Consider the following 19,125-nt stretch of genomic DNA (forward strand, 5'->3'; position numbering starts at 1 on the left):
GCCCCTCCCATACCCATGAAAACGAGCGGTTCGTATCCTGCTGACATCAGCACGATGCGAACCGCCCCCTCCAGGAAAGATCTGTGCTGCAAGCTCCGCCCCCAGACCTCAACAAACACAAACCCACTTTCTCCGCGCAGCTGTGGTGCCGAGGTTGTTATCCTATCCTCTGTTGAAAGTTTTAGCAGACCGCGGCGGATCCACTGAGGGGATCTTTAGTTACGTGGTTGTGATAAAGTTTGGTCACGCTGAGAAGGCTCGGGAGGCGGGCTCAAGGATGACGTCGTGAAATGGACTGACAAGGAGCGAAAGGCGGAGCCTCAACAATCGACTCGTTTTACTTATTAAAACGGTCCTCAAAAATGGCTCATATTTCCTAAATAATTTGTTTTTTTGTATTTCAAAGTCAATATATGATCACATACATGGATATAGTTTACTCTGAAAGGGTGAAGAAGACAAAAACTTCTGCTTTGAGCCCGTTTCTCCTCGTCATCCTTTCTTTTTTTCTTTCAATCTGTCCCTGAGGCTAGCTTTTCCGTCCTTAAAGTTTTAAAGAAGTACCAACAGAGGCTCTCCTCCCCCCCAACATAACTTAGACAGCGGCAGCAGCAGGACTGCAGAGTTGTTGGTTGATTATATCAAATTTTTTAATTATTTTATTTATGTTTTTCGATTTTTACTTTCTTTATTTTTACAATAAATGAGTGGTGTGTCAAACTGTAAAAAAACAAAAAACGAATAAATAACTTATAAGCATTGTGATTTGGAGCCCCCCTCCAGCAGATGGCGCCCTAGGCGGCTGCCTAGGTCCCCTATACCCAGGAGCGGCACTGATGCAAACAATTTATTCTGTTTGTGTCATTACGGCGCTTGTTTTTACACCTTACTTAAGTTGATTTTAGAAGAGTTTATTCTTTAATGCCGGATATAAATATAAAAGACGTCAGCTGAAATTAGAAGCTAAATGGCCAATCTAATAATCTACAAGCAGCAAAAAAATGCTACCAAAAAAATGTAAGATTAAAAAAATTACATGTTTCTCCAGCAGCCAAACCAATATTACAATTAGGGATACTTAATTAACAGATAATGCTTATTTCCACTCATGACGTAGTGCTGATGCTAAAGATTTCCCACAATTCTTTGCTTTTAGGGTAGCTACGTTATTTCACCACCATTCCCATTTTAGAGAATTTAGCAATAATATTTACACATTTTACACATAGACTGTTGGCACTCAAGAGGAAGCTTTGGAACTAAATCGATCCAGGCTTTGATAAATCGAATCGATTCAAGAAATGATCATCGATACCCGGCCCTATTTGTCACTAAACTTTAATGAGATGTTGAAGAATTAAACAAAAAACTGGTTAATCTTTAAACTTGTTTTTTTAGAATGTATGTTTTTTTACCCATCAGGGTTTGCAGCTCATTAGGTGACTTTAAATTAGATAAAACACTAATTGGACATTTAATCCAATTAGAATTTCCTCAGGAATCATTGAAAACGTTTTTCTCTAGAGACAATGACAAGTTCAAGGTCAAAATCCAATACATACTAACTAAGTGATGGTCGGCTTTAAAATTTTTCTTTTCAGAGCTTTTAAATTCAACCAACCCTTCAAAAAAGCTGAATTATTGCTGTGCTATTTTAGCTTTTCCTCTTTAAATCATTAAATCTTGAACCCTGACCTTAACTGAGACGAGTGTGGCGTCTGAATGCAGCTCAGCAGTTCAGGTTTCGGAGTTCTGGTCAAAGGCTGCAGCAGGAACGTCACCAAGAGAATGTAATTTAGCTTAATCTGTATTTCTAACTGTATCTCACAATCAGTCTATTTTTTTCTGATTCTCAACAATTTGAAGGAAGAAATGCAGAAAAAATGCCAATTCAAGCTTCATTTTTAATATTTTTTCCCCCTTATCGTCACAGAAATGCTGAAAGAAAATGTTAAAACACCAAAAACACTATTTCCATTGGAGTGGGTTTTATAAATGTAGGGTCATCTTTTTCTTCTTTAGTAAACCAGACATCTTGTCTGTGACAATACGGGAAAATGATCCCAGCTGGAGGTTTTGAGCTTTAAAAATAAATCCCTTGAGTTCAAAAGAACTTGACTATTGATCTATTTTTTTCTTCCACCTTGAAGATTCAAAATTATGGATTTTTGACTTACTTTTCAGTCATCTGTCGTTGCTATAGGAGACTGTCCCAGTTCTCAAAATCTTTAACAACTCACAACCTTTTCTAAACTGATAATTGCCATTATGATCGCTTTTTGTGATTATTTTGTCATATTTAACTTTTATTAATAAGCCACTTCGTTCTTCTACCTTTTTATATAATAAATGGAATAATCAGGAAGTGATTCACCAAAAAGAAACCATTCATGTGTTTCAGTCTTTATCTTTTGAGCGCTCTATTCACCTCCAAACCAGAGCAGCTGAGACAGCTCCCTGATGTGGCTCCACTCAGACAGCCATCAACACAGAGCCGGAGCATGAAAACAGTTACCAAAAAAGGAGGCAGGAGAGGACAGACGGGTGAGTCTGCTCTCAACGCCCTGCTCACAGTCCTGCTTTTCATCATTAAATGTAAAGGTAGCGACTGCGAACAGTAAAGTGAAAAAGAAGTCTTGAGTTTGTCACTGGGGAAACTACCCAGATGAGTTATATTGAGGTCACAAGAAAGGGTCTATAATAATGTGTTAAAATAAGATAAAATTACATTTTTTTTTTAATTTTTATATATATTTTTTTATTTTACATTTTTGGTTTAGATTGATGTTAATTGAAAAAACAAAAGTACATACAATTCCACTATAAAAACAACATAGATTAAAAGAAAACAAACAGTATATATATCTATATTCTTTTTATGTGAAGACCATGTATGCGTGAAGCTTTCAATTATTTCTTTAACTGTTTTTATTGAGCCTATAGTGCAACCTTTTAATTTTTTTGTGCTTGCTTTTTATTCTGGTTTGATAATTTGGTTTGTAGTTCCTGTAGTTGCACTCCTTTTTGGATCATTTTTTAAATAGCTTATTATTATTGCTATTGTTGTTATTATGATTATTATTTTTCATTAAAAATAATTAAAGCACAACTTGATGAATAAAAAGTAACGTAAAAGAAGTTTGGGTCAACATGTTTTGTATGAAATTGGCATTTAAAGCTGTTTTTTTTTCCTGTGAGAAGTTACACATTTTAATATACTGGTTTGCTTTTATTAGAAATGTGTTCTAACAAGGTTTTCTATTATTTTTCTTTTAAAAATGTTTAATTTAAAAACAATTAAAATGTACGCCACAATGAAATAAACTACGTAAATATGTTCCACATGTCAAGTTTTACAGTATAAACTACAAAAGCCTTGGTTTACAGTTGGTCTGCTCCTTAAAGCGCCCTCTATCGGCACGAAACAGGAACGACCACAACAAATTCTATTTTAATAACTAAGCTTCTTTAAACTTTTTTTATTTTAGTTAGAAGTACCTGATACATTACATTAAAATTTTCGCTTTATTTAACAACTACCTCTTTTTGTTGTATATTTTAAGTTAAAAAACTGATCTGTTTGCATTCGCTCCACCTATTGGATGGATTAAGTCACGTGATCACGTGGCTTTCTATTGGTTTACACAGACCTTCCAAAGATGGCGGCGCCCTGTAGGTCCACCAAACTCGCTTCCGCCGCAAGAAAACTGGGAAGTTTCTTGCTAAATTCGTTTGTTATCGCTCGAGCGGCGAACTGCGTCACCAACATGGACTCGAGCAGACAATCTAAGGTTCACGTCCGTTGGTTTCAGGCTCATTTTCTTGTATTTTGTTGGTATTTTCACTTATTCGAACTGGGAGGATTAAAAAAAAATGACACTTTTAAAGTTACTGACGTGTGCACGCGCAGGTTAAAGGTATTGTTGTGAATGAGGCGCGTTTTTAATGTGGGGAATGTGTGCATAGACCGTCATATAGAATAGTTATTATAAGAATAGTTACTCACGTCAATGTGTCGTTGTTCACAGCTGGAGTTCGCGGTGCAGATGACATGTGAAAGCTGCGCTGACGCCGTTAGAGCCTCTTTGGAGGGAAAACCCGGTGAGTGACTTTTGTTTCTCCCCGTTGTATCTTCATTTTTAGTCTATAATAGTAGTTTACACCAGTGGTTATCAACTTTAAAGCTTACAAAGAGGTCAATAAACTGCTCAAAAGAATAAAAGGGACACAGAAAAGCACATCATATATCTGAACAAATGAAATATTCTTTTTAAATACTTTTTTCTTTGCATAGTTTCATGTGCTGACAACACAACCACACAAAACATATTAATGGAACTAGATAGCCCGAGACATGATGTTCCGTCCACCTGTGGACGGACGTCGGGCCCTCATACCATCCTCGTGGAGTCTGTTTCTAACCATTTCAGCAGACACCAACACATTTGTGCTCATTTTGCAGAGTTTGTCCCTTTAGGGCTTCCGTAGAGAAAGGAAGAAATATGTTTGGGATCTTTTTTTTCCCAACCACAACTGTTTCTATTTTTTTTTACCTATTTTTATCTTTTATTTCTACCCTTCAATGTTGTTGTTTTTTATTTACTTTCTTTGTATATTTTGTTCTAAGACTGGTAACATTTATTTTATGGTGTGACGCTTTAAATTCTCTTTGTATCAAAAGATGTCTTGTGAAAGGAAAAAGATCACTAGTTTGCACTGTGTTATGTTTTTTGCTTTTTTGTTTCTAATGATGATATTTAATCTTAGAGCTCAAAATACCTTTACGTTTTTAAAGAATATGATAAAATAATAGATATAATAACTTTGAGAGGTGAATGTAGTTGAGGCAAAAACATCTAAAACAAGTGTAAGGACAATTTGGTGTCAATCATTTGATATATTTTTATTTATTTAAAAGAATAAACATGATTTGATAAAGTGTAAATAAACTTTAAGTTGTTGTTTTTTGTGTAAGAGGATTAAAATCCATCCAGTGTTTGTTTTTCTGCGTTTCCAGGTGTGACGGCGGTCACTGTGGTCAGGAAGGAGGAGGTCCTGGTGGAATCTGCTCTGACCGTCGCAGAAGTCCAGGCTCTCATAGAAAGCACCGGGCGCAGAGCTGTGCTGAAGGGCATGGGGGGATCAGAAGCAGGTAAGAAACAACTGAAGTGATGAACGCGAGAAAAAGAAAGAGCTGGGTTACCATGGTAGCAGACAGCTCCACTTCACTTTTTTTGTTCAAGCGATAAGTGTGTGTTATTCCTTGCAGCCTGACTGTTAGATAAGAGGAAATTAGATGGTATAGTTTGCGTGGACATGTGCACCTCACTAATGACTAGAGTGCAGGGTCACTTCGACATCATAAGCCGCTTTTGTCCACGACCCTCTACAGACCTGGACAACCTCAAAACCCTCAGCATCCCTACGACTAAGACTATCTTGGTTGTCTCGGTTGCTTTACTTCTTCCAAAGATCAAACTTAATTCCGAACTTGATGGCATTTCCTTCATCTGCTCTAGCAGTTAAAGTGTGGCGTTCCTGCTCTTGTTGCTTTTCGTGGTAGACCTGGGAGCAGCTGTGGCGATGGTGGCCGGAGCGGGGTCCATTCAGGGGGTGGTGCGTTTCCTGCAGCTGTCCGAGAATCACTGTTTGATCGACGGGACCATTGATGGACTGGAACCGGGGAACCACGGCCTCCACGTACACACCTTAGGAGATCTCACCCAGGACTGCAAAAGGTCTATGGACGCACATGCTGGTGTTGTATTAGATTGATTGTTTTCAATCTTACTCATTGAATTGATGGATGGAACTGTCAAATAAATAGAAACAAGTGAAATGAAAATTCAGAGTTAAGAGAAGTCTGTCGTAACCTGAGAAGTTAAAATCAGGAGATTACACTGTATACGTTGAATTATTTTTTCCTATAATGGTGCAGAAAATAAGTATTTTAAGTAGATAGGTCACTGACAATCTCCTTCTACCTGGAGCTCCATGTAAGATCTCACCTGGAGGGAAACAAATGATCTGGAAAACGGTGACAAAATTAAATATTTTATAAAATTGAGGGATTGGTTGAAGTAATTGGAATAATTTCACAACTTCCAGACATGGATGTTACCACAACAGCAAATTTAGAAGAAATGTGTCACAACCTCTCTGCACGCCAAGATGAAGACGCAGTAACCAATCAGGGGCTAGGTCCCGCCCATTCGACTTTGATGGGTGTGTTTGCCAGATAAAATGAATTAATGAAACGCTCCAACACCAGACTATGAAATAATGAATGAAATAGTAAAAAAACATATTTTTATCTTAAATTAATTTTTAATAATTACTGACACATTAATTTATTTAATTTCAATTATAATATTTTCACAAAAAAATTATTTAATTTATAGATGTTGTATTCATTTACTCGAATTGGTCGGATGATCATCCATATATTAGTTTTAAAGCGGCAGTAGTTTATTAGAAATTCATCTCTGGGTTGTGGGCGGGGCCACTGGTGCTGGAGAAGACCTACAAACGGACTTATGTCTGGATGAAGCTTTAAAGATCCCTGCTTCCACCATGCATGGTTTTCTTCATTTTTACCTCAGATTTAGTATTAACAAGTCCTGGTTTTGGTGTCATTTTTGTTCCTCCTCTCTCTGTAGTTGTGGAGAACATTATAATCCATTTGGGAAGCAGCATGGCGGTCCAGGAGACTCTGAACGGGTACGCTCAAATTTCTGTAAAAACATTCAACCTTTTGTTCACCCAAGGAAATTTAAACTGAAAAAGCTTTGAATCCCTCTTGATGTGCTGTTATGTACTGTCTCCTTTAGTCACACAAACTGGAGGATTTTTCTTACTTAAATGCATTTAGTGAGTTTTTTTTCTGATTTTTTTTGTTAGCATGTAGGCGACCTGGGAAATATTGTAGCAGGACCGGATGGCAGAGCTTCATTCCGGCTAGAGGACGATCAACTTAAGGTGACGACATACACGAGCACAACTCATTCGTTCTTTTTTTGAGTTTTTAAACTAAAAAATAACACTTTAAAGGTTAAAAATGGTTTATATTTTCTTCCCTAACAGTGCACACCCACACTAAGTTTTAGGTACAGGTGTGGATCACCACCAAGGTGGCGATGCGATTCACGAATTAAGATCAACGATTCACAAATCAAACTATCTTTACTATTTAATATAATTTGTTTCTATCTGTATAAAAATTCAAATACTATTAATTTAAACATAATCGTTGATTTCTTTATTTAGATCAAGAGATCAGAATCAACAACAAAACTGGAAAGAACAAAGATTTTAAAGAAAGAAATGTTTTTTGTCTCTTTTTCACAATCTTACACTCAAAAGTTTTTCTGTCAACTTCCTGGTTAACTTTATTTTGAAAAGGAGAACCTTTACCAACACTTTATTTGAAAATGTGTTTACTTCCAGTGACTGTATTGTCTTCAGTTTGTTTAGTTTATAAAATCCAATATTATTTTGCATTTTAGAGCAAAACCTGAAGTGTTTTTTTTTTTTTATACTCTAATATATTATTTATACAGATCTTGGACATCACAAATATTCTGGAACAGATTACACATATCAGAGTATTCAGATACTCATTACAGATTTTTTTTAATTTTTTCATATTATCTTCCTATACAAGAATGACTTCTCCCATAAGAAAGTCCTGCATCCTGTCAGCCACAGCAGGTCAAAGGAACTGAAGTGACTTCCAGATCAATAGACTGAATAGTCTCAGTCTTGCCTTCCATCAGTAAAAGTCAATCATGTTAGTTCGGCTGGTTTGTCCGTTACATCCACAGTCAAGTGACTTTGGAGGTATTTCTTGTTCTCAGTTTGAACCTTTTGAGAATGTCTGACATTAATGTTGAACATCTTTGGAAATCTGGAAATCTCATGGTAACTCACGGTACAATGCGATTCTCGATACATGGCCCACAATATCGATAGTATCACGATATGGCAAACATTGCAATAACCAATATATTACCTTTTTAATCAATGATATACCACATTTTTTAACCCAATTGTATGTGAGTGGACTTGAATAAAATCACAGCCATGCATCAGGTATACATTGTGTTTCCTATACTGTATAATGACGTATTTATTTATAGGAAATTCAAAATGTCGTTCATCTGTTGCTTTTTTTCTCTCCGCTACTTGACTCTAGTCTGGCGATGTTCAAATTCCTTCCCGAACTATATAGTGCATTCACCATTTTGTAGCAAAATCCAGTGCCCTCGAATTTTCCCATAAGTCTTTGCGAAAAATTAGCGTGCATCGGTGCTCACTACATTAGCATACATAGACCACAATCCATTGCGGTTAAACAATGTTTTGCGGAAAAAAAACCTGGTTAAATGTATTTTTTTTAACAAACCGTCCACATTTTCATCATCAGAACACAGGGGATTATTAAAGAAACGCAGGGAAATACTCTTATTGATTCGATATACACTTTGAAATTTGAGACGTTGTATCTGGCATTTAGCAAAAACGAAAGTAAAAAAGTGAGCGTCGTGTCCGAAGTAAAAAAGGAAAGAATTGCTTGTTATCCATTTATGTGACACTTGTATATGTGACACCTCTGGGCTGTAGGTTTGGGATGTGATTGGTCGATCTCTGGTGGTGGACGCGGGCGAGGACGACCTCGGGCGAGGAGCTCACCCTCTGTCCAAACAGACGGGGAACTCTGGAGAAAGGTGTGTATATGATGGGACTGGGGTTTGGTTCCCCTGGGTTTTAAAGATCACTTTTAAAAGAACATAAAGATATAGCATATTTTTTGTTAGGTTTTGGTTATGTTGCATCCTCCCATTTGAACTATTTCAGGTCTTATTGTCTGTAAATGTTTGTGCTAAAATCCTCAAAGTGTAAATATAATTGAGTAGACTGTAAGACTAAAAATTGTCTCAGTACTTTTTTGAATATTTAAAAAAAGGAGCATTTTTTGGCATTTTGTTTCAATTAAAATCTACATTAACATATTAATAAAACCTCTTTATGAGTTAAATTTATCACACATAACAGGAGATCTAGTAGACATATTTATCCAAATCTAGGTGTTTTACAGTTGAGGACAATGGGGGTTGAGTGCTCATATGCAAAATGTAGAAGCTCAATCTTTAAATTTGATTGGCGGGATGATAAATTATTGAACTATTTTCATTTGTTTTAAGTTTAAATATTACTGTTGGTTGCTCTGTGCCTCTAGGTGAAATTTCTAAAGAACCACATGCCGCTCTGCAGATACTATGTCCTAGAAAACAACCACTGGGAATGCTTTTACTATAGACCAAAAGACAAATAAACAGGTTACTCATATTATCTGTGATACTTAACCAAAATGTATATAATGTTCAGAATTCATGATATCTAATTAGTACAAATGTAGGAAAAAATACTTGATTAGATGACGGTGTAGAGGTCGTGTCACACAGCCATTACGTGTGTTCTGCACATATTGGATTGATGAAAACTGGTTATACAGTATGTGAATATAGGTGGGAAAAATGTATAAATATGTAACGTTATACATTATATGTATAACATTATACGTTAGTTATACATGTACATGCATGAAAATCTGTTAGTCATAAGTGGAATAGTCTAGTAAAGCGTATGCATCTTGCAAAAATCATGCATAATTGCATAAGATTTACATAATAGTTGCATATAAACTACGTAAAATACGTATAAACCGTATAATTCTCAACCAGCCAAACATTTTTAACTGCTCAAAACCTAAATGTATATATGCGCACATCAAATGTGCAAAATACTCAAAATGTACATAGTGGCTGCGATAGTCTTCAACCCCAACATCCTTCCATTCTGTGGAAACGTCCTATTTTTCCCCTCGGCAGGTTGGCGTGTGGGATCATCGCCCGCTCCGCCGGCCTCTTCCAAAACCCCAAAAAGATCTGTGCCTGTGACGGGGTTACGCTGTGGGAGGAGAGGGACCTGCCCATCGCCGGAAAAGGCAGAAGCAAGGAGACCCCTTCTGCAAACCTGTGAACCTCACACACCAACACTGATGGACGTGTGAGAGGAAAGGTCATCTTGAAGAGAAAAACATTAAATCACTAATGCCTTTAGAGATATAAATATTTATCACTGGAGTTACTTTCAGAAATGATCTTCTCAGACTGAAGTCCTCAGACTAATTTATATGTATTTACAGGGAAGTGTTTGTCAAGTTGGATGTTTCTGATGAAAATACGCACAATTGAGCCCATTTCAGTTCCTCCAATCCTTTTAAATCAATAAGGTGGAGTTCATGGCTCAAAGTAAAAGATTAAAAACTCAGGAAGGAGTCCCATTCCATCAGAGAAAGGCTGTAAATGAGGCCCTTGAGGGATTGTGTACTCAGCTTTTTTTTCTTTAAAATGGAGTGTAGAGTCTCTTTATTGCTGCTGCAGCCAACTTCAGAGCCTCAAGCCAAAGAGGATTGACCATTTCTTTTTGACACTGCCCCCTATTGACTGTAACTGTCAAATGTTGTATTATAAATGAATGTAATACGGTGGCCCCCTCCATGCTGGCACTTGTTTTCTATTTCCTTAATGAAAATATCGATAGAAGGAGCTGGTGGTGTGCGCTGCGTTGGCTGTGTAACTGTGTGCAGTAGTTAGCTTTGCATTGATTTTTCTAAATTGAGCATTGGTCTTGTTCTGCTTCCACCTGAATGAGCTTATTGAGCTTCTTCCAACAGTTCCATCTGTTTTTCCATTTCTATGTCGAGGCTGAGTGCAGACAGACGGATGCAAACCTCAATGAAGTTAGAGAATTTCACAATGATGCCAATTGTAATATATTGTTAAACTGTGGCTTTTTGTGAGATAATAAAAGCATTTAACAAATTGTCGCTTTTCTTTTTCATTTCTGTCTTATGATTATGGACTGTGACAGGAATTCATGATCCAATGTATTTATTTGATCTTGAGATCCAATTCTGTGTCTTGCATACATTTGTAGTAAATTTAAACCTTCTTTATACTTTAATTATTTTAACTTTTCTAGTATCCTAACTGTTAGCTCTTTAGGAATTCTTAGAAATTCTGCAAATACTTTTCTATTATTTTACCAACTCACCATGGGGTCTTTCCATTTACTGTTTAAGAGAACTGGTCTGATCGATAGTTGATAAAGTTAATATTTACGGTATGTGCCTGCCAGGAATTATATGACACTAAATCTTTCATGTATCAGAATAGAGCTGTGAAAGAAAAAGCCTACATGGAGCAAGATTTACAAGATTCAGGAGATTCAGGTCTCAGGAGCTCTGTCTCTCCCGGTCACTGGCAGGAGCCATCTCCAGAGTACTGACTGTACTACATCTCCCAGCAGCCCCAGCACACAGTTCCTGGATGCTGCTAAGCTGTCTTTCTTTTGGCAATTACCCACTGGACACTTACACTTACCGAGCGTTTCATTCTGGACCTGATCCGCTTTTGACCCTGCTTCATCTGTTTTCTTGCTGCCTGCCCTGACCCTCACTACTTTCTTCTTGGATGACCCATGCTTTTGATTGGCTCTTGCCTGCCCGACTCTGATATAGTTTTTTGGACTTTTAGCTGTGCTTAGGTCCTGTCTGAACTAATAAACCTGCTGCACATGGTACCAGCTGTCCCGTTTGTGACACCCGGGATGAATTATGCTCAAGCACGTTCAAGAATTTAGTCTTTCGTTTTTAATCAATAAAAGTTATTTTTTTAATCTCTTTTGAAACCAGTCCCCAGTGGTTATTTGAAGAACTGCAACAGCCAACAAAGATATAGGGTTAAAAAAGAGAACTAAATATTACCAACTCAAAAGAAAACTTTCCAGAAAACCCCAGCAGGTACGTTCTGTTTTTTGGCGGCTCTCAGATGTTCTCACGTCGTGTTGGAGCTCGTCCCTCGCGGTTCAGAGTCAGTCTTAATCATCGGCGGGGCTGTAATTAATGCAGCATGCTCAGAGGGAGCTGCTGGAGTTATTTGTGCGGCTTCAGCAGCATCCTCTGGGTGCAGCAGCAGCAGCCCTCCCCCTCCGCAGCCGATCCAGCAGTATGCCCGACGCTCAAACGGAAGCAGGCGCTACCATTTTGAAACACACCACCGCTTAGGTAAGATGGTAGATGGCTTTATTTCTACACGTTCTCTCGTGTATTGCTGTTTCGTGAGCTGGTAGGGGTGCAGCTGAAACCCCGTTCAGCTCGAAGTGTGGCTGTTTTTAATGGCGTTTGTTCCGTCCTCGGCGGAACGTGCGCTGTTGTTGGAAGTGCTCCGGCGTGGATTCACTCCAATTGCGGGCAAATGCTACTCGTTTCAAGCTGCGTGTGATTGATCTTCGGTCAACAATGCTGTATTATTTCAATTATTAGTCGTGTGGACGTGTTTCCTGCTCTTTTTTTCGGCGGGCTGTACGCGTTCAGGCGTGTAGTGTCACGTCTTCGCCTGTTGTTTTGCTTGCAGTTCAGCCCAGCAGCCTCGCGCTCCCCCACTTCCATTCACGTTTAACGGTTAAGTCTCTCGGTCGACTCGACTTTTCGTCTTTTCTCCGGTTCGTATTGACGCGAGCGGGCAGATGTGTTGACTCAGCGCCGTGCTGCGTCATCACAAAGCCCCCCCTCTCTCCCCTTTTCTCCCAAATTAATGCCTCAATTGAACCCAGAGCTCGCGCGTGAGCAGAGCATCTACGCCGGAGATGCACGCGCGTCGGAGGACTTCAAACAGCTTCAGAACAAAGCAGAAATGTCATGGCGGGAGTTTTCCCTTTGGTACAGTCTGCTATAAAAGTTACAAAAGAGGAACTTGAGAGAAAATTCTATTTGAAACCCAAATTATTTACCTCAAAATACATTTTAATGAAGGAAATACACGACATAAACAGTCGTTAGGTTGTACAGGTTACCATTAGTGTAAATACAGGTAAATAATGTCCGGTTCTTTGAAGTTATGCTGCAAATTACACCGTTTGCCTGTCTGAATGTATGACTCATGCTGTGGAGGTGATTACAGGCAGCAGAGGAGGAGTCTTAAAGCCTTAAATATCAGGTTGGCAAGTTATTAGGGTTCAGTAAAAAAAAACAATTGTTTAATTTTAATGTAGAGTATACAATATGGATCAAATTTCTGACACTTTTTTCTGCTTCCTCTTTGCCTTTTTTAGGAAGCATTCATTGTAATTTGAAAATGAATTCATTCGATATATATATTAGCTGGGGAGAAACAATGTCCTATCAGGTATTAAATGGATTAATAATAGTGAGTTATTTTGTGCCAGAAAAGCTCATAAATGGTGCGAGAATCATATAGTAAAGCTCAAGTTATTCAGATCAACTCCGAATGGAAGACCCACTGAGATGTTGTTTTAGGTGTTTTTAACATGTTTTTGTGACATTTTTTCTGATGATAGACGACACATATGAAGAAAATTGAGATTAAAACTGAATTTCAAAGTATTTTTATACTAAAATGTTATACTATACTATGAACCCATGAACACATTCTCCTCCCCAAGTCGTCAGGTATTGACGTTTGGTTATCGCTCCTTCCACGTCACTTTTTGACCTTTTGGGTGTCCCCGAGTTGTCTTCTTTTGATGTGCCTCCATCAAAAGATGACGTAAAATCAAGGGTCCACAACCCTCGGGACGCGATACTAGATGCAAATTGGTACGTGTCCAGTACTTGCACTCTAACCCAGTATTGGTACCCTAACCTTAACCTGGTACTGGTTCGCGTCTGGTACAAGTTTGGATCCGGTACATCATCTGGTCCGGTGTTGGGTTAGGGTACTGGGTTTGGATACTGGTGCGCTATGCGTCGCTGTACTTGACCGTTATGGTTCGCGACCCGGAGGTTGCAGACCCGTGATTTAATGGGAACAGCCAGTACGTCGAAAAACGACGACTTGGGGACACCCAAAGTGTCAAAAAGAAACATCAATATCTGACAACTTGGGAGTGATGATGTGTTGTTGAACCAGGAGCAGACAAAAAAATTATGTTTGAGAAAGATGGAATTTGAGAAATATGCAGAGTCTGGCACAAGCTCTTCTCCATTCTCATACAACGGCTTGCATACGACCAGATTCCTCGTCTGAGCTGGCATCTGGCTCAAAATTGTACGGCTGTATAGCTTCATTTTTGTTGCATCGGTTATGTTGGGTTGTGTGTGAGGAGCTGTAAGCTATTGGATAAACTGTAAACAGAGCTCTCTGAGACGATCAGGCCAACAACTCGGAGGCAAATTTCTAATGAACTACTGCCACTCTGCAGAAACTATATCCTAGAAAAGGACACAGGTTTTTGTGATTTTTGGTTAAAAATAGCATAATCATAACTAAAAGGCCACTGAAAACGCTTTTATTGCAGATCAAAAGAGGATTGGAGTGGGTCTTTTAAGTGAAAAAATAAGGGATTTTAGGTGCAAATCTCTTGGAATTAATTTAGAAAACAATCAGTTCTGCTTTGTCTGGTTCTTATCTACAAGTACCTTCCAGGCAAATGTGTGGCAATGTAAAATTTGAATATCATTCTTGGTATAAAGCTCTGCTCCCTTTTTATTTGATCTGTCTATGAAATTGAAAGCTGGGCCGCGTCCTTGTTCTGTTCCTTTAACCTACTGCAGGAAACTAAAGGCAATCTAGCAGAGATAGCCTCAAGTTGTTCAAGGTTAGCGATAGCCGTCACTCATATAACATAAAGAGTGTGTTGTGTTCTTCTCTGACTGCTGTCATTCTCTATATCCAGACAAAGGCTCACATCACTTCCCTCTCTCAGCCAGACTAATCCACGAGTGAAAATATTGCTTTGTCCCTGTGCCGGGGCTGCTAAATCTGTGGCGGCTGTTAGCAACGCTGTTCACTTCATTGTTTTCTTGTCCCCAAGTGTGGCCAAACACATCCCCCGTCTGTTTCTGTGCAGGGCCATGGACAAAAGCCACACGGTCAAGCTCTTCGTGGGCAACCTGGCGTTAGACACCACCCAGGAGGAGCTGTCGGCCATCTTCGAGCCGTACGGACAGGTGGTCAGCTGCAGCGTGCTGCGACAGTTCGCCTTTGTGCATCTGCAGGGCGAGGGCGCCGCGGAGCGCGCCATCAGGGAGCTCAATGGCCGGGAGTTTCGCGGCCGCAACTTGGTGGTGGAGGAGTCCAGGGGCAGGCCGCTGCACTCCACCAAGGTGTTTGTGGGTAATTTGAGTGGCATGTGCACCACTGAAGACCTGCAGCAGCTGTTCCAGACTTTTGGGAAAGTTCTCGAGTGTGACAAAGTCAAAGGTACAGCAACATCTCCAGTCTAGTCTCTATTGCTAGCAAATGCAATTAAAGCTTTGTTAGGAACTGAGCTGCCAAAAATGGCCTTCATGTAATTTAGATGTATTTACTTTTGAAAACTAAATAACCATGAAAGATCTTTGCAGATTCCATCTGTTGCATTATCTCTAACCTGTATTTGTGAGTCACAGATTCTGTGAGATCTGTCTAGATTCACTTTAACAGTGAGAGGTTGAATGTCAAAAAAAAAAATCCATGAAATTCTGTTGTATGAACCATAAATGTATTTGTATAAAAGTCCTGAAAATAAGTATTTAGTTACTAAAAAAAACAAGTATTTATTCCCTCATAGACCTGTTATTTGTGCTTTAAGGAGCTCTTTTATCCTCCACTTGTGGCCTGTTATAATGGAACCTGCTTAAACTGGTTATATGTATAAAAGGCACATGTCCACACCCTTTCACAGTCCTACTACAACCTCTCTGTCATGAACTAGACCAAAGAGCTGTCACAGGACACCAGAAGCGAGGTTGTAGTCCTGAACAGAACTGGAATGAATTCATCTACAACAACCAAGTCACTTGGTGTGAAGACATGAATATATTATTAGAAAATGGAAGAAATACAAGACAATCTCCCTCCTGTTGGATCTCACCTGGTGAAGTACAAATGATCTTGAGAATGGTGAGGAAACAGCCAACAATTACACAGGGGAACCAGCCAATGACCTGAAGAGAGCTGGGATTACAATAGCAAAGGTTACTATAGTAACACGCAGCGCAATCCTGGTTTCAAAACCCTGTGGAGCTCTAAAAGTCCCCCTGCTTAAACCAATACATGTCCAGGCTCGTCTAGATTTCTCCAAAAACCATCTGGAGATGGAATACAGAGGAGTATTGGGAGATGGCCATTTCATCGGCTGAGATCAAAATGGAACTCTATGGTTTGAACACCATTGTTTAAAGGAGGAAGAAAATCAAACCCACTGGGAAGCATAGGGGTGGAAACATCATAGTATGAGGCTGCTTTTCTGCCCCAAACTAACAACTGATCCGTATTAAGAAATGGGACGAATGAGGTCGTGTTTGATGAGATTTTGGGCAAAAACCTCCTTCCATCAGTGAGAAGATTATAGATGAAACGTGTCTAGATCTTCCCACGTGACGATGATCACAAACGCATCATCTGGGCAACAAAGGAGTGGCTAATTAAAAAGCATTTCAAGGTTCTGGAGTTTTCTAGTCTCTTGACCTCAATCCAATAGATAATCTGTGGATGGAATTGAAAGTCAATGTTGAACCCCAAAACATCACAGCTCTTGAGAAGATCTGCATGGAAGAATGGACCAAAATAACAGCAGCTGTGAAAATCTGGAACTATTTGACTTCTGACTGGCATTGATAATCAGGCATACATTACAAAGCTTTGAGGTAAACATTTGTTATTGACCAAATAATTATTTCCTGCTCCGCTATACAAATTAATTCTTTAAATCCAATTTCCTAGATTCTGTTTTTATCTCTCACAGTTGAGGTTTCTCTCTTGCAAAACAGCACAAACAAGCTCCTTTTATTATGCCATAATGTTTGACGCACAAGTGAGAGGCAAAGTTCAGTTACTGCCTGCACTTTTAGACCAGCGGCTTTGGTAACAGGAAATAAACCAACAGTTATCAGTCCATGTACAACAAGCACACAGTCGCAGAGAAACTGATGCCTGGCAGACATTTAAAACACAACCTGTGTGTTCTGTTGAGAGATTTGAGTTCTGTAGCAGCAGGTGCTCTGGTCCTTTATAGGCACCTTTAGTTGCTATGGAAACTCCTGTAGGCACTCACTTGCAACAACCTGTTAGAAAGAGATGCTGCAGCTCAGCTTTACAGTTATAAAGCTTTGATAATGAAATAAATCAAAATAGCTTACTTTTCTTTTTGAGTTTTGCTACTTTTATTTTTGCTCTACTGTTACAAAAACAGTAATTGTTTGCTCTTTAGGGGCATTGTGCATGAATCAATCCCATCGGCACAGGCTGTCAGAATGACCTATACCAGGAATAGGCAACTCCAGACCTCGAGGGCCACTGTATCTGCATGATTTCCAGATACTACTCATGACTGATTACCTGATCACCAGGAGTTTGGCCCTCAAGGCCTGGAGTTGTATATCCTTGACCTAGACTAACAATTCTGCTGTAAATTATAAACTTGTAAACAAGTATGAGAACTTTTATGGTATTTGCATACGCAAATGTTTTATTAGGAAAAAAAAAATCCTGATGTTCTGATAGTTTCTGTGCAAACTGACATGACGTCTCCTTGCAGGTTATGCTTTTGTTCACATGGAAAACAAGGAAGATGCGCTTCAGGCCATCGAAGCCCTCCATGGCACCTCCTTTAAGGGCCGCCCCCTTTCTGTCGAGCTGTCAAAGGTACAGCCCAGTAAGCAGACGCCGACAGGAAAGATCCCCTGTGTCAACTGTGGGAAGCAGGGCCACTATGCCGGAGAGTGTCCTGTGGGCAAGCCCTCTCTGGAGCAGTACCAGAGTCAGGCCGCGGTCTTGGCAGCGGCAGCGGCTGCAGCTGCCGGCCTCCCTCTGCAAGTCCAACAAAGCGTGCACAACTCCGTCTACAACACCTCCACCTTTGACCCCACATATGCCGCTCTGACGGGGATTACCACGGGCTCGCGTACTGACGGGAATCCAGTGAATCCAGCTGTGTATGGGGCCCTCGCCAGCCAGGTGTATGGTGCCAACGTTGCCAGTCAGCTTTACGGAACAGTGGCCAGTCAGGCAGCTCTCACATCCGGGGCCACACAAGTATACAGCTCCATGACGCCCAACATCTACGGCCAGATGGCTGCATCCCCTGCAGCCGCCGCTGCTGCGGCCGCCGCCTACTCAACTCCAGTTTACACCCCAACGATGGCTAACCACCCTGTCTATCTGGCAGCTGCACCCGGTATTGAAGTTCCGGCAGCCGCCGCCGCTGTGAACCCCGCCTATAGCGTTGCTTCGGCAATTTACGGCGCCGCCACACCAGCCTACGCCCATATAAGCGCCTTGGGAGCCGCAGACCCTACTACAGCCATCTTTGAGGCCGCCAGGCAGGCACACTACTTTGCCCAGGGCCAGCAAGTCGTGGCCGAGCAGCAGGCGGCGGCAGCAGCAGCTGCTGTGGCCAAGTCTGGGGAGAGGGATCGCAGTCCTCTACGGAGGTCGGCACCTCTTCTCCCGGACCCAGTAATGAAGCCATTCATATACCAGAGGGCCAAACCCCGCAGGCCGCTGCTGCCAACACCAGCTGGCCGTGCCGCTGAAGAAGCAGTAGAAGGCGTGGAAGACCCCATGGCCAGGTAGGACTGTACCATCAACAGAAATAGGTGATTGTCGCCTTTAAGTTGGACCTTCCCCCATCAAATGACTGCACACCACCCTTTTATTTTTCACCGATGTCCTCTCCCGCTGTGCTTGTACCTTTGTTGTCTCAGGTACTACGCCGAGTACTACCAGCAGCTTCAGCAGTACCCTCAGTTCCAGTATGCCTACCCACAGAGCACAGTGACCGCAATCCCCGGCATACCAGGGGTCCCGGGAGTTCCCGCTGTACCTACGATGACCGCCCAGCCCGTCGCTACCTTGGATGCCCTCAGGCCAGTGGTCCCCACCGCTGCGGCAGTGGCAGCCGCCATGGCTGCGCCAAGGGTGTATGAGCCGCCGTTGCCGCCGCCCGCGCGCAAGGAGGCCATCCTCCGCCGCCCCGAACTCTCCCTTCACACGCCTGAGCCCCCCTTCCGATAGTCGCACTCAACTGTCTGCCCTCCCCGCCACCCCCGCTCCTCCC

General features: G+C 40.7%; 2 protein-coding genes and 1 long non-coding RNA gene across 5 annotated transcripts in view; 2 read left to right on the top strand and 1 right to left on the bottom strand.

The window, feature by feature from the left end:
- LOC112156428 overlaps nucleotides 1-4,417 on the bottom strand; it is a 35,084-nt gene extending 30,667 nt beyond the window's left edge. The window contains exons 1-2 of one of the 2 annotated variants that reach the window (XR_002920964.2): nucleotides 4,371-4,417; nucleotides 4,007-4,144 (exon numbers count right to left, since the gene is read on the bottom strand). This is a non-coding gene — a long non-coding RNA (uncharacterized LOC112156428). Of the gene's footprint in view, nucleotides 1-4,006; nucleotides 4,145-4,370 lie in introns of those variants that run through there. The other variant, XR_002920965.2, reaches the window with a different exon arrangement.
- LOC112156427 (copper chaperone for superoxide dismutase) lies at nucleotides 3,632-10,887 on the top strand. Of its 2 annotated transcripts, none has more exons than XM_024288695.2 (8): nucleotides 3,632-3,791; nucleotides 4,029-4,101; nucleotides 5,018-5,152; nucleotides 5,564-5,738; nucleotides 6,660-6,720; nucleotides 6,901-6,978; nucleotides 8,623-8,726; nucleotides 9,891-10,887. In XM_024288695.2, exons 1-8 carry the CDS (start codon nucleotides 3,660-3,662, stop codon nucleotides 10,039-10,041), a joined length of 909 nt encoding a protein of 302 aa, XP_024144463.1. In that variant the 5' UTR covers nucleotides 3,632-3,659; the 3' UTR covers nucleotides 10,042-10,887. The 2 variants fall into 2 exon arrangements, with proteins under 2 accessions (XP_024144463.1, XP_024144462.1); XM_024288694.2 differs by having other exon boundaries at nucleotides 3,642-3,917.
- Nucleotides 10,888-11,920: 1,033 nt separating this feature from the next.
- rbm14b (RNA binding motif protein 14b) overlaps nucleotides 11,921-19,125 on the top strand; it is a gene marked incomplete in the record, with an annotated part of 9,702 nt that continues 2,497 nt past the window's right edge. Inside the window, 4 exon segments of the mRNA XM_024288656.2 lie at nucleotides 11,921-12,130; nucleotides 14,935-15,287; nucleotides 17,605-18,637; nucleotides 18,773-19,125. Of these exon segments, the coding sequence (XP_024144424.1) occupies nucleotides 14,939-15,287; nucleotides 17,605-18,637; nucleotides 18,773-19,082 (1,692 nt within the window).

Source organism: Oryzias melastigma, linkage group LG18 (genome assembly GCF_002922805.2).
Source record: "Oryzias melastigma strain HK-1 linkage group LG18, ASM292280v2, whole genome shotgun sequence".
Classification (NCBI taxonomy): Eukaryota; Metazoa; Chordata; class Actinopteri; order Beloniformes; family Adrianichthyidae; genus Oryzias; species Oryzias melastigma.